This window comes from Amblyomma maculatum, chromosome 4 (assembly GCF_055883805.1).
Source record: "Amblyomma maculatum isolate TAMU_Amacu chromosome 4, ASM5588380v1, whole genome shotgun sequence".
Lineage (NCBI taxonomy): Eukaryota > Metazoa > Arthropoda > Arachnida > Ixodida > Ixodidae > Amblyomma > Amblyomma maculatum.
This window is the reverse complement of record NC_139347.1, coordinates 164,762,715-164,776,412: the sequence shown is the minus strand read 5'-3', so window position 1 is coordinate 164,776,412 and position 13,698 is coordinate 164,762,715. Positions and strand designations below refer to the sequence as shown.

Here is a 13,698-nt window from a genome sequence, read left to right as displayed (position 1 = left end):
TGGCATTTGGCTGCTGTACACAGTGCAGGAGAATCAGATCCCAAACTCGGTGGCAGCATTTTAATGTCAGAGTAATCTGAATTAATATGGAGACCTCCACTGCGGCATCTCTCACAGGCCTTTATGTGTTGCTTTTAGATTTCCATATAGCACTCCACATCATTTTATGCCTAAACTTGCATCCTGTCAGGAGGGAGACAATTTTTGTTTTATTTAGTTTGCATTGAAGACATTAAGGCAACAAGACCACAGAAATATGTGAAGTAAGAAGAGACCCTATGTGCTGAGGAAAGATGTGTAAATATGTAAATTTTTCAATAGGAATGCTAGAAAAAAAAAAATACTATAAAGAAAGTGTAGGCGAGCACCATTGTCTTAATTTTTTTTTTTTTATTGAGCATGGATTTTGCAACTAAAATTAGAACTAGACGAGATCAGTGCACCATATAAAAAAAAGGGGGCGACTGTGACGAAGTGAAATTGATCAATTGGTATGGGATTAGACAGTAGATAAACTAAAATCCAGGCGTGGTTAATGTGAGAGGCAGTCATGGGCAAATAAAGCCTTGTAATAAATAAAAATGCATTCAGGGAACTGAAAAACTGTCCTCGTTCTGAATTATCACAAGCTGGGATTAGTGGCTGTTCCATTTCGGGTCATTTTTATTTAGCTGACTCCCATTTCTGAAATTCCCTTGCCACTGCTAACAGTTATGTGCTGGGAAATTGCATAGTCTTTATATCTCACTTGCCTGCTGCCAAAGCAATGAAAACCCCAAATATTGAGTCCTTTTCCTTTAAAAATTCTGTGCGTAAAATGCTTCAAGTTCTTCAAGTTCTTCAAGTTCCTGTTGATGAGCATTAGCTTGAAGCTCTGAGCCCATCATTTTTTACATTTTTATGAGCACGTGAAATAAATACGCCAAAATCGCGACTGCCTCCGTGGCCCTTGCCGCAGTGCGATGCAGTAGCAGTGGGTGCCTCTTCACAGATGGCGCCGCCGCTTTTTGAGGGTGCTTCACCACATGGACTTTCAGGTTTATGCGATGAAGCATTATCAAAACCCGACGATTCAACGAATTCATCATAGCAGGTTTACTTTGGCCTCTGTACTTTATCTAAGCCCAAGCGCTCGCTTGCCACATTATGACGGTAGTACAGCCATAGAACGGCAGTTGCCGCCCGGGATCTGTGTAGACACTCCGCAATGAGTCAGCCAAGCATCAGAATATCTGCTGACCACCATCCTCCACAATGGGCCAATTGCAAATTTACGTGAAGTATTTTTTCTTGAAATTTGTTTTTTCGGACGTTTTCACGGTCCCTGGTAATTTATTGCCACTTTAAGAAGTGGTTCAGTGTTCCCTGAACACGTTTCACGAGTGCCCACTTCAGGATAGCGGCCTCCTTGTCACCCAGATGCGAGGTGAAGTTTTGCTGCTCCGAACTCCCAAGCAGTGTTGCAAATTTGGAAATAGAAAACCCGCCACAGGAAGCCCCAAAACATTAATGTTTAAGCATTTAATTTATTTATTTATTTGGCCTACAAACAATATTACTAGTATTTCAAATGTATTTAAAAAAAGATTTCTTCTTTGACGTTAAATTGCAGATTAACAATACTTTCATTTTCTGGATGACCCTGCTTACCTTCTGTAAGTTTAAACGAAAGTTGCAAACGTGTGTCTTTCTTTTCTGACTACAAACTGCTGTCTGAAGGTACTTTCACTCTCAACAAGACGTCATCTGCTTCACCTTAATTTTCAGAGCACTCTGTGAGCTGCTGTTGTTGTATACCTCCAGTTCAAGGCGATATTCCACCACTGCTGCGAATGTGTGCATTCATATCGTGCCAATCATTTGGTTTACATTTTTGAGCAATTAATAGCTTCAGCAGCATATACACTCTGCCTTCAAAGTCTGGCTCGAATAATTAAGATGGGATTCATCATCTCTGTTCTTATTACTACCCATTTTAGAATTGAAAATGTTTAAGTGACTGAACATGCGTCTGACCTCTATGTTTGAACAGGCAGTATGAAGAGAGCAAACTTGGCCACCTTGAGGAAGGGATTTTTGTCGAAATGTGCCTGTGCTAGTTGATGAAAATGGGCTTCTTTCGTTGCAGTTGAATAACTAAGTTTTTTTTCTTGAAACTATCTGCTCTTTCCTACACGTCTGCACATGCTTGGCAGGCCACAGTCCACTGGACCGCATGTACGGCATCAGCAAAATTCCACGACTGCACTAAAAAATGCCGTATAGATCAGTTCAAGGATTATTGGGCATGTTCGAACATTCGCCATCTTGCGACATCAGTAACGTCATGCGCTCACGTCGAGGTTCTCTTGCAGATTGAATCTAATTGCAAACATTTGCACTATTTTAAACAAAGAAGTTAGAACACAAGACCACAAATAAAAATGCCAACAGGACCTCAAAACCGCTTAAATACCGCCTCTCTCAATGAAACATTTTTTCCTGCTAAACAGTGTAAAATTATGGTGAATTTAGCGGGAAAACTGCTAAGTTGGTAACACAGCTACAAAAGAACATCCGTAGGGCATCAGCTGCTGCAGTAGTCACCAGCTTGAGAGACTCGATATAGCCGAGGAATCATGGATCAGCCAAGAGCGAGCCAAGGAGGAGGAAGGGGGAAAGGCAGGGAGTTTAACCGGTAAAAGAAACTGGTTTGCTACCCTGCACTGGGGGAAGGGGGTGAGTGGATATAAAAGTGAGGGGTAAGAGAGGGATGGGTGAAGTCAGTATAGTCACATCAAAGCCATATCTCGTCACGTCACTTCACGTCACATAACAGCAAAATCACAGCCTATCGATCAGGCCCGTGCCGATCAGCAGCATGGCACCCTTTTGCGAACTTTCGCACTGCAGCTTTAATGCGCAGACATTTATTATGCACACCGGTGACCACCCAGTGACATTTTAAGAAAGGGTCTTACTTTTGCAGTGCAGACGTGTGTCCTCGCCTATAAAACTTGTCGTGTCGAAAGTATGTAGATATCACATCACAGGCTGCTTGTTGTCACAGTGTAGCAGAGCCTGCTTTACGTGGATTCAACTGCAACTTTTCGTTCAGAAGCAGACAGCCAGTGTCCACTTATGCGTCATTTAAATTTGCTACAATTTGGGGCGGTTCCTTGAAAGTCTTTTTGTAGCCAATTGTTAATTCAGCATTTGAATAATCTGGAGGCTTTCCTTTTTTTTTCCAGTGCCCTGAGGACATGATTAATGTGGTTTCATTAAATTTGGAAACTACCTCATTAATGATTACTTTTTTTAATACACTCAACTGCTTCTTCAAGACTGCTGGTTGTATATACATATAGGGCCTTTCGCTTGGTTTTATGTTTTGCTAATGCTTTGTTTTGTCTGGAAAAATCATTTGCATATTATGTACTGTCGAACCCGGATATATCGAATTTTGGTTATATTGAACTCGAAGAAGACATCTCGAGCTAGTTGGTTCATCACAGATCAAAAACAGCGCAAACTTCACAATGGACAGAGAAGGGCAGACGAGACACAGGCGCTGACTAACAACTGAAGGTTTATTGTTCTGACACCTCGGTATATATACAGCAAGCATCAGTAACAAGAACAACAACAAAGCCTGATAGACACTCATCTCAGCCAGACATCAAGCAGGAGCACCATGATCATCCAACACCCGATAGGAAAAGCAACTCCTTATCTAGAAGGGCTATGGAGGGAATGCTTACACAGCTGTCTTTTAGGTTTGCAATTTTTTCGGCCTCGATTATTTCTCGCGTGGTCTTGTCACCGCACCTGCGCAGCACGCTCGTGTTACGCAAATCAGGTGTGCATTTACAATCTCGGCAGTGCACACCCAGATGGCCCGAGATCCGCTCTGTCACATTGTAGTTGTGCTCCAATAATCTTTTATTAAGACATCTGCCGGTTTGGCCTATGTACGCATGGCCACAAGTCAAAGGGATCGAATAAACGACGCCTTCCGCACACGAGACGAATCGGTCGCGATGGTTTGTGGTGCAGCCGATGTGTTTTCGACCCATCCCATTCACTCGCTTGCAAAGACTTGACAAGCGGTCCGGAGCCGAAAAAACAACATCTACTCCAACCCTTCTTCCTATCTTTCTCAAGTTGTGTGAAATCCCGTGCGCGTAGGGAATGACTGCGATCTTCTTATCCCTGTCTCTACTGACTGTTTCTTTAGTTTTTAACATAGCCTCCGCTAATGAGGATAACAGCGCCGGTGGATAACCAGCTTGAACTAGTCGGTGCGTCTGGTTTAAAAAGCTATCTTCCAGCTTGTGGTTGCACGATTTCATGACTGAATTGTAGAAGCAAGAATTGATGATGCTGCGCTTAACCAACTTCGAGTGCGCTGAAGTAAATGGCAGAAGGGGTTTGTTAGCGCGAGGCTCAAAGGCCCAGCACACATGATTGGGGTTGAAATATAGTCCTAGTTCTAAAAACCGTATGAATTCATTAGTAGGCAGTTCGTGCATGACAATTAAAGGGCTCAGAATGCTTGAAAAACTACGAACAACATTGCTGTATATATACCGAGGTGTCAGAACAATAAACCTTCAGTTGTTAGTCAGCGCCTGTGTCTCGTCTGCCCTTCTCTGTCCATTGTGAAGTTTGCGCTGTTTTTGATCTGTGATATCGAACTCACGGAATATCCCCTTGAAAATCCCATGTAAAAGTATAGGAAAGCCGCGTCATATATCGAACTCAATTTCACCGGTCGTTCGATATATCGAACTCCGCACCAAGCACTGGAAAGTGGGCCTTTCCCAAAGACGATCGCATCACCCTCGGCCATTTGCCGCGTGACGTTTTCAAGCCACGCACGGAAGTAATGAGGAGGGACAGTTCAGCGATGGCTGGTCTAGGGCAGCACCGTGCCAATTCCCTAAAGGCGCGCGCATTTGTGGTTATTGTTTCCCGCGAGCCAGCACGTGACGTTTGCAAGCCATGTGCGTGAATGAACCAGAGAGAACCGGTAGGAACGAGAGGAGAAAAACGCGACAGAAGCGAAGCGTAAGGGTGTGCTCATTCCTTTGCCGGGCTACCTCTCTCCTTCTTTCCCGGCCTTTGTTCGCAGTAGCACGCACTACGCATGCACCAAGCCAGCTTAGCCCGTTTTCCGACAGAACGTCGGACGCTTTCTCCAGCGTGTGTTGCGAACCCTCTGCGCGGCGGCTGACGTGGCTATGGCGCCTGCGGAAGTTAAGCGGCATAGCTACCTTTTTTTTTTTTTTTGCGAGTCGTCTATTTTTATCGTTGTGCTATACGCGCGGCGTAGCCTAAGATATGGCGTTACGAAGCGGCATTTTTTTTTTCTTTTTGCGGGAGTCGTTTATCTTTGCATGTATGAATCAACGAAAGCACGTGGTCAGCTGCGATCATGACACTGCCTTTTAGCATTTTTCGCCTCAAACAGCATTTGCAGCTCCTGTATCACGCGTTCCAATGATTTTGTGGCAGTGGACCACACCCGCCCCAAGCGCGGCGTGATAAATCGAACCAGGCTTGTGCAATCAAGCCATCACGGGCAGTCTGCCAAGTTCGCTCCCCGCCGCAAGAGCTATAAAAAGATAAACACGCTGCGACGTTATCGCTGCGCAGCATCTTGGCACGCTGCCAAGAAATGAGCTGTGGATGAGACGACCGAAATGGAGTGCGACATGCAAGCGAAAACGCTGGCGATTTCTGCCGCGGCGACACAGAAACCTTGTTTTGAGCTGCCGCGGTGGCTGGAACGGCAGAGGGACACAGTTCCAGCAAGTTGGAAATTTTTTGTTCTGTCGCTGCCGCTCGTCGCCGAGATCGCTTAATCGCTTGCATGTGAGTGAGCTGGCCTTAGCGCTCTTTTTTTTCCCCGAATTTTCGAGTGCAAAAGTGGAGGGGGGTTCATTATGCGAGTGCGTTGATTACGGGACAAATATAGTACCGTTTTTTCGCATCGCAAGTGCCGTCCCAAGCCGATTTCTGTATATCAAATTATCGATATATCGAACTATTTCACGATCCCCTTCGAGTTCGATATATCCGGGTTCGACTGTATTATGCAAGGATATCCATGAAGCAAACGGCATTTGGCAATGGATCATATTATGATGCACTTTATATTTTGCTAACGCTTTGTTTTGTCTACAAAAATTATTTCCATATTATGTATTATGCAAGGATATCCATTAAGAAAACTGCATTTGGCATTGGATCATATTATGATTCACTTTGGATAATTCACGTTTTCACTAATGTGTCTACTGTACTTCCTTCTGCTTGTTTCACGCGCATAAAGGTCCCTCCTTCATTAGAATTGTGGTTGCACAACATTGATGTAAATGCAGTGATCTTCTCTAACCAGTCTTCCCCGAATCTGTGGGCTCTGTGTTTTTGTGTGTAGGTGGCGCAGTAACCAACTCTTCCTCTCAGAATTGAAAGTGTTGCCACGCACAGGTGGTCCATCGTCTGGTGATGGGGAGGAGGAACGGTGCCTGCTGAGCCTGCGCTGGGAGAGCCCCGCACCTGGCACCACCACCTCTGCCGAAGGTGGCAACTGTGGGCTGCGGGCACTCGTGCGTGGGTTGTGCGTGCAGCTGAGTGCTGAGGCACTGGCAGGGCTGGCCCAACTGGCCCAGGTGGAGCCACCTCCACAGCGCGCGATACCCGTGCGGCTGCTGGTGCATGGGCTCAGTGTCACCCTCCTGGTAAGTTAGTGCACCACCACCACCAATGTCATAGTAGCAAGGACACACACACTGTGTCTTTACAGAATCTGGCACCCTGAAGTAACCTCCTTGTGATTTCCTTTTTGCTTCCTTTTGTTTTTGTTTTTTTTTTTCTTTTTTCTTTTTGTTATATACTGCCCAGCCACATATTAGTTTTCTGATCAGCGTTTTTTTTTTTCTGTTGTTTTTGAAAGCAAAGGAATGAAAATTTTGAAGAGTAGCTGACATATTAATTACATATTTGAAATCAACGTAAAAGCCTCATTCTATGCATTTGTCTCAAGAGCCCTGCCCCCCCCCCCCCCCTTTCTTAAAGCGGGATGAAAACTATATTTATTAAACTAAATCCCCACGTTTTGTAAGTAGCCAGATTACTATACAATCGAACCCAGATATATCGAACTCAAAGGGGATCGCAAAATATTCGATATATTCATAATTTGGTATACACAAATTGGCTTGGGATGCCGCTTGAGATCATAAAGAATGATACCATATTTGTCAAGAATCAACCCACTCACATAATGAACCCACCCTCCACTTTTGCCGCCGAGAATTTAAAAAAAAAAAGAAAAAAAGCATTAACTCCGGCGGTTCACGTGCAAGCGATTAAGCGAACAAGTGTTAGCGAGCAGAGCGAAAGATTTCCAACTTGTTGGAACTGCGTCGCTCGAGCCGCCGCGACAGCTCAAAATAGGTTTTTATGTCGCCGCGGCAGAAATTGCGAGCGTTTTCACTTGCATGTGAAACAGCCAGTCGGTGGCGTGTCCCTCCGTTTTGTCCACCGCATCCACAGCTCATTTACTGGCAGTGCGCCAAGATTCTGCGCAGCGATAACGTCAAGGCGTGTTTATCTTTGATAGCCAATGCGGTGACGGGGAGCAAACTTGACAGTAGTACCCGTGATGGCTTGATTGCACAAGCTTGGTTCAATTTATCACGCAACGCTTGGGGCTGGTATAGTCCACTGCTCAAAATCATTGGAAAGCGTGATAGCTGTAATGCCGTTTGAAGTGAACAATGCTAAAAGCTGGTGTCATGATCGCAGCTGATGGCGTGCTTTCGTTGATTCATAGATGCGAGGATGGACGACTCCCGCAAAAAAAAAAAAAAAGAAAACATTATCTGCCGTTTCTTAACATCCGCAGCTGCCATAGCTTACGCTATGCCGCACGTTCTGCATGACAAGAATGGTCAACTCTCGCAAAAAAGAAAAAAGTGTGCCGCTTCTTAACATCCGCAGTCGCCATAGCTTACGCTACGCCGCACATTCAGCATGACGACAAGGATGGACGGCGCAAAAAAAACTGATCTGCCGCTTCGTAACATCCGCAATCACCTAGCTTACGCATGTTCAGCACGATGACGCGAGACGCGCATCGCACGTCAGCCGCCGCGTGCTGGGGGTTCACAACGCCCACTGGAGAAAGCACGGAAAGCGTCTGACATTCTGTCTGCCACGGACTGAACTGGCTTATCGGCACATATAGTGCGTGCTGCTGTGAACGAAAACTGGAAAGAGAGGGGAGAGGGAGAAAGCTCGGCAAAATAATGGGCACACCCTTGCGTTCTGCTCTATCGTGTTTTTCCCATCTCCCAAACACCACGGCTGCATCTGCTCCATACCAGCTGTTGCCAAACCAGTTCCCTCTTGCTCCTTCACATACATGGCTTGCAAATATCTCTTGCTGGCGTGCGGCAAACAATCACAGCAGATGCGCGCACCTTTGGGGAAGGGCACAGCGCTGCCCTAGACCAGCTATCGCTGAACTGTTCCTTCTCATTTCTTCCGTTCGTGGCTTGAAAACGTCACGCGGCAAACGGCTGAGGGTGATGCAATCGTCTTTGGGGAAGGCGCACCTTCCAGTGCGTGGTGCAGAGTTCAATATATCGAACGACCGGTGAAATAGAGTGCGATATACGACACAGCTTTCCTATATTTTTACATGGAATTTTCAAGGGGATACAGTCGAACCCGGCTATATCGGTTATATTTTGGTTATATCGAACTCACGGAATGTCCCCTTGAAAATCCCATGTAAAAGTATAGGAAAGCCGCATCATATATCGAACTCAATTTCACCGGTCGTTTGACATATCGAAATCCGCACCACGCACTGAAAAGTGTGCCTTTCCCAAAGACAATCGCATCACCCTCTGCCGTTTGCCGCATGACGTTTTCAAGCCGCGCACGGAAGTAATGAGAGGGGACAGTTCGGCTAGGGCAGCGCCGCGCCCATTCCCCAAAGGCGCCCGCATCTGTGGTTATCGTTTCCCGCGCGCCAGCACGTGACGTTTGCAAGCCATGTGCGTGAATGAACCAAAGAGAACCGGTGGGAACGAGTGGAAAAAAACGCGACAGAGCAAAGCGCAAGGGTGTGCCCATTCTTTTTCCGAGCTATCTCTCTGCTTTCTCTTCCCCGGCCTTCGTTCGCAGTAGCACGCGCTACGCATGCGCCAAGCCAGCTCAGCCCGTTTTCAGACAGAACGTCGGACGCTTTCCCCCAGCGTGTGTTGCGAATGCTCTGCGTGCAGCGGCTGACGTGGCTATGGCGCCTGTGGAAGTTAGGCGGCAGATCTTCCCCCCCCCCCCCCCCCCGAGAGTCATCTGTTTTTATCGTTCTGCTGTACGCGCGGCGTAGCGTAAGATATGGTGTTACGAAGCGGCTTTTTTTCTTTTTTGCGGGAGTCGTTTATTCTTGCATGTATGAATTAACGAAAGCATGCGGTCAACAGCGATCACGACACCAGCTTTTAGCATTTTTCGCTTCAAACAGCATTTGCAGCTACTGTATCACGCTTTCCAATATTTTGTGGCAGTGGACTACGCCCGCCCCAAGCGCGGCGTGATAAATCGAACCAGGCTTGTGCAATCAAGCCATCACGGGCAGTCTGCCAAGTTCGCTCCCCGCCGCCGCAGGAGCTATAAAAAGATAAACACGCTGCGACGTTATCGCTGCGCAGTATCTTGGCACGCTGCCAAGAAATGAGCTGTGGATGAAAGGACCAAAACGGAATGCGACATGCAAGCGAAAACGCTGGCGATTTCTGCCGTGGCGACACAGAAACCTTGTTTTGAGTTGCCGCTGCCGCGGTGGCTCGAACGGGAGGGACGCAGTTCCAACAAGTTGGAAATTTTTTGCTTTGTCGCTGCGGCTCCTCGGTGAGATCGCTTAATCGCTTGCATGTGAGCGAGCTGGCCTTAACGCTTTTTTGTTTCCAAATTCTCGAGTGCAAAAGTGAAGGGTGGGTTCATTATGCGAGTGAGTTGATTACGCGACAAATGCGGTATCGTTTTTTCGCATCGTAAATGCTGTCCCAAGCCGATTTCTGTATATTGAATTATCGATATATCGAACTATTTCGCGATCCCCTTCGAGTTCGATATATCCGGGTTCGACTGTATTTCGAAATTTGATATAACCAAAATTCGAATTGTCCGGGTTCACTATATCAGAGTTTAACTGCACAACATTCTTAGATCCATGTCATGACCAGCTTGTATAGCATAAATAGATATGTGCCAGTCCTAACAACTTTACTGTTTTACTATTGAGGGGCCTTACTGTAGTCGGAATAGGCTTGCTCTGTGTACGGCTGCCCTGCAATAAAGAAGCTCCGTGTTCCGCACATTGAGTCAGTTTCAAGTTGATGCATGTGTTAGTGTTCGCCTCTTTTCTTTATCCTTGTTTTGTCCTAGGCATGCATCACTCACTGCTTGCAATGTGTCATGCGCTGTCACGCTTAGGTTGCAGCCATTACATTCACAGTATTGCGTTGCAGGGTGTTCAGAACGCATAGAATACTTCACATTGTACGGAGTGCAGTCCTGCAAAGGAATTGTTGCCTTATCACTAAGATTCTACTAATATTTAATGTTCAGTTTGTATTTGGAATCTTGTCGCTGCAGGATGCTGTCCTGAGCTGAAGTTCGGTGGTTTGCACACATTAGCAATGCAGCATGCACTGTAGGCTCTGTTCTGGAGCATTGTTCTTCGTTTGTATTGGTGTCTCCCAGGACGACCCCACTTCGACTGGCTCTGTGAGTGAAGAAAATGGCGGCCTACTCCTCAAGGTGCCCCAGTGCCTGGTTGACCGCACCCCCTCTGGAGCGGTGTACATCCTTCCTACCGGCTGTGGTGAGAGCACATTCCGCTTTGTTTTCTGCCGGTTGGTTGAAGCCTGATTATAGAAGCTGTGGCTGTGGATGGTGTTTGAATAAAGGCGTGGGGATATCGAAAATTTCAAATACAAAAAAAAAGCATCTAGAAAAACTGCCTTTTATACCTATTCTTTTGCAAGGAAAAAAAATTCTCAAAATGATAGTCAACAAATTTTCTCTTTTTTTTTTTTTTTTCCCAAAGTAACAGATATATGGTCATTGCAACCAGAATGAACAAACCAATCTAACGCAGCAATGTGCGGTAACATGAGTATGCTATTGAGCCTTTAACACTATATGGCGGGCTAAAAAAATAGTATTTTTTGTATTGTCACTGTTTGGAGGGCGTAGTCAGCCGTCTTGTTCTTTGTGGGAAATTTAGCCTCTCGGCTTCTGAATGTGAGCAGTCCACGCATCAAAAGGCTGAGAACGAAGTGAGCAGGGTGATTTGTGTACTTTTTTTCTCGACACTTTTAGACACGATTTTTTGGTAGGACATGCTCTCAAATACTGTAGTACTGTAGATGGTAGGATTTATGAAAATATGCACCATATTAAACCACTGCTCCAAGTATTTTCAAACTTTTAATATTAAATGTCTATTGCCAGAATCGAATATGAACCGAATAACAGATATAGTCAATTTTTAATTAAATTTCAATCATTTAAACTCCTCTGTAGCTGACCAGTCTTCCAGTCTTGTCCAAAACTGCACTTGACATAGCATTAGCAATTTTAGTGCAAAGTGAATATCACAAGTCTTCTGCTATAAAAGCTTGCCATTTAGTATATTAAGCTGTTGCGAAGCATAAGCCAGCCGCTTTATTTTGATTTCGGAACAGTGGAAGATCCTACATATCTCGCGCAATCCGAGGCAGCAACATTGCCTTTGTTATCTTCTGGAAAGCACGTGCCGATTTCAAGCAGCATCCATTTGAATTTTTGCGTCTGTATGTGGTGAAGTGTCTTCCTACTCAGCACAGCATATGATTTCATAGACAATGTGAGCAACGAGACATGTGAGGTGTGGTAGCTTTTAATTGCAAACCAGCATGAAAATGGTGAAAGTGGTGTCAAGATCTTACCACAGAGATTGGGTAGAAACCAGGCACTCTCTTTATGAATACTGCAGGGCACTTGACCTGCATTTCCTGTACAAATCAAGTTAAAAAAATATGTGGTGTAAGCTCAGTCTGTCCTCCCACCAAATCCAATGTGTGTGGCAGGGTCTTTGGCGGAGGCGGTGCAGCGGCTGCTGTGGCGAAGTGAGGAGTTGCGGCCTCCGTCGGAGCCGGTGTCTGTGGCCCCCCAGCCGGATCTAAGTGGACTGGTGGAGGAGAACGAGCGCCTGCGGCAGCGGCTGTCACAGCTGCACGCCCTCCAGAGGGACAACCGCCTCCTCAGGGAACAGGTGGGCACCACTTGGCCAGAAGCTAGGGGAAGGGGGGCACAAGGAAGTGACGGTGGAAACTGCAGGTGTGCTGTCATCTGGTACGAAGCGGGCATTTCAGAAGAGTCACGTTTAGAAAGGAATCTGATGCACGCCGGATTTTGCAGCTGCGAGTGTACGTGTGTAGGGCGTGTAAGTGACACACTACCGTGCAAATAAAAAAAAAAAAAAAAGTCTTCAATTAAAACTTCAGGGCCCTAATTTTCCGCGATGCTTCATTATAGTCGGTCCCAGATATATTGGACTTGGATATATCAAAATATTGCTTATATCAAACTACCAAACGATTGCCTGTAAAATCTCACTCAAAAGTATGGCAGATTCGTGTTTGTCAAACTCCTGTTCAGCAGACATTTGTTATATTGATCTGCTTACCATGTCCCTGCAAGCTTTTCTTAACAGCTCTTTTACAATTCGTTTTCGCGCATGGAGTCGGGTCGCCTGTGCGGCCTTTGACACCTGCTGGCTTCGCTAACACCGCAAACCATGTGAAAAGGTGAATGTTGAATCGGCTTGAAAGCGGCCATCGGTCTGATGGGCTTTTTTCTCTTATCGTGACACTGCTGTCGTGCGGAGAAGTGGCATTCGCTGCACTGCTTCTCATGCGATGAAGCCAGACTAGCTGGCCAAAGAAGTTGACGGGGAAATTAAGTGCGCCCTGAAACTGAGTTATTGTTTAGCTTACAAGCACCATTACTAGAATTAGACCTTTTACAACCTGCAATGGGGTTTTCTTAAAGCACTCTGCACTGGAGCTTTGATGTGAGCCCCAACTACAACGGCATACTCCGGTGCTCTTTCGCACTTCTGGGTAGCAGGGAGGCTCATCTGTTGGCATGCTTTATGTATTGAATTATCAATATTCACAATCTCCTTTGAGTTGGATATATCTGGGATCGACAATAGTTGAGGTTCCTTTAATCGCTATCATGTGCCCTGTAAGGCCAGTGTGTAATGGCAAGTGAAATTTTTGCCGCGTCATGTCTGACTGCTCAATTTTTCAGAGCCCTCTGCACTCCCTGCAGCACCAGCATTAGCCGAGCGGCTGTTCAATTTGTGCTGCAGTTGTGAAATTGTGAATTTGTGAAAGGTTGTTCTTAATTCCAACTTCATGAGGTCACAAGATGCTTTGAATTGAGCATAGTTTGGACAGAAATGAATTCGCTTAAAGTGGCTGGAAAAACATTTTCGCACATTTACTGCAACATGCATGCGTGACCACGAGCTTGTGTTCTTGCCATATCTTCCGCTGCACCAACGCAAATAATAGCCCCACTTAGCAACTCTGTTCTGTCGAGTCGTGTTGCTTCATATACCTGGATGACTGTTCAGAAGGGACA

General features: G+C 45.8%; 1 protein-coding gene across 1 annotated transcript in view; it reads left to right on the top strand.

Annotated features, from left to right (window-relative positions):
- The window catches only part of LOC146193405 (bridge-like lipid transfer protein family member 3A), a 91,195-nt gene that overhangs the window by 69,634 nt on the left and 7,863 nt on the right, over positions 1–13,698 (top strand). Inside the window, exons 16-18 of the mRNA XM_084602749.1 lie at positions 6,475–6,725; positions 10,765–10,885; positions 12,135–12,319. Coding sequence (XP_084458875.1) covers positions 6,475–6,725; positions 10,765–10,885; positions 12,135–12,319 — 557 coding nt within the window. The remainder of the gene's footprint in view (positions 1–6,474; positions 6,726–10,764; positions 10,886–12,134; positions 12,320–13,698) is intronic.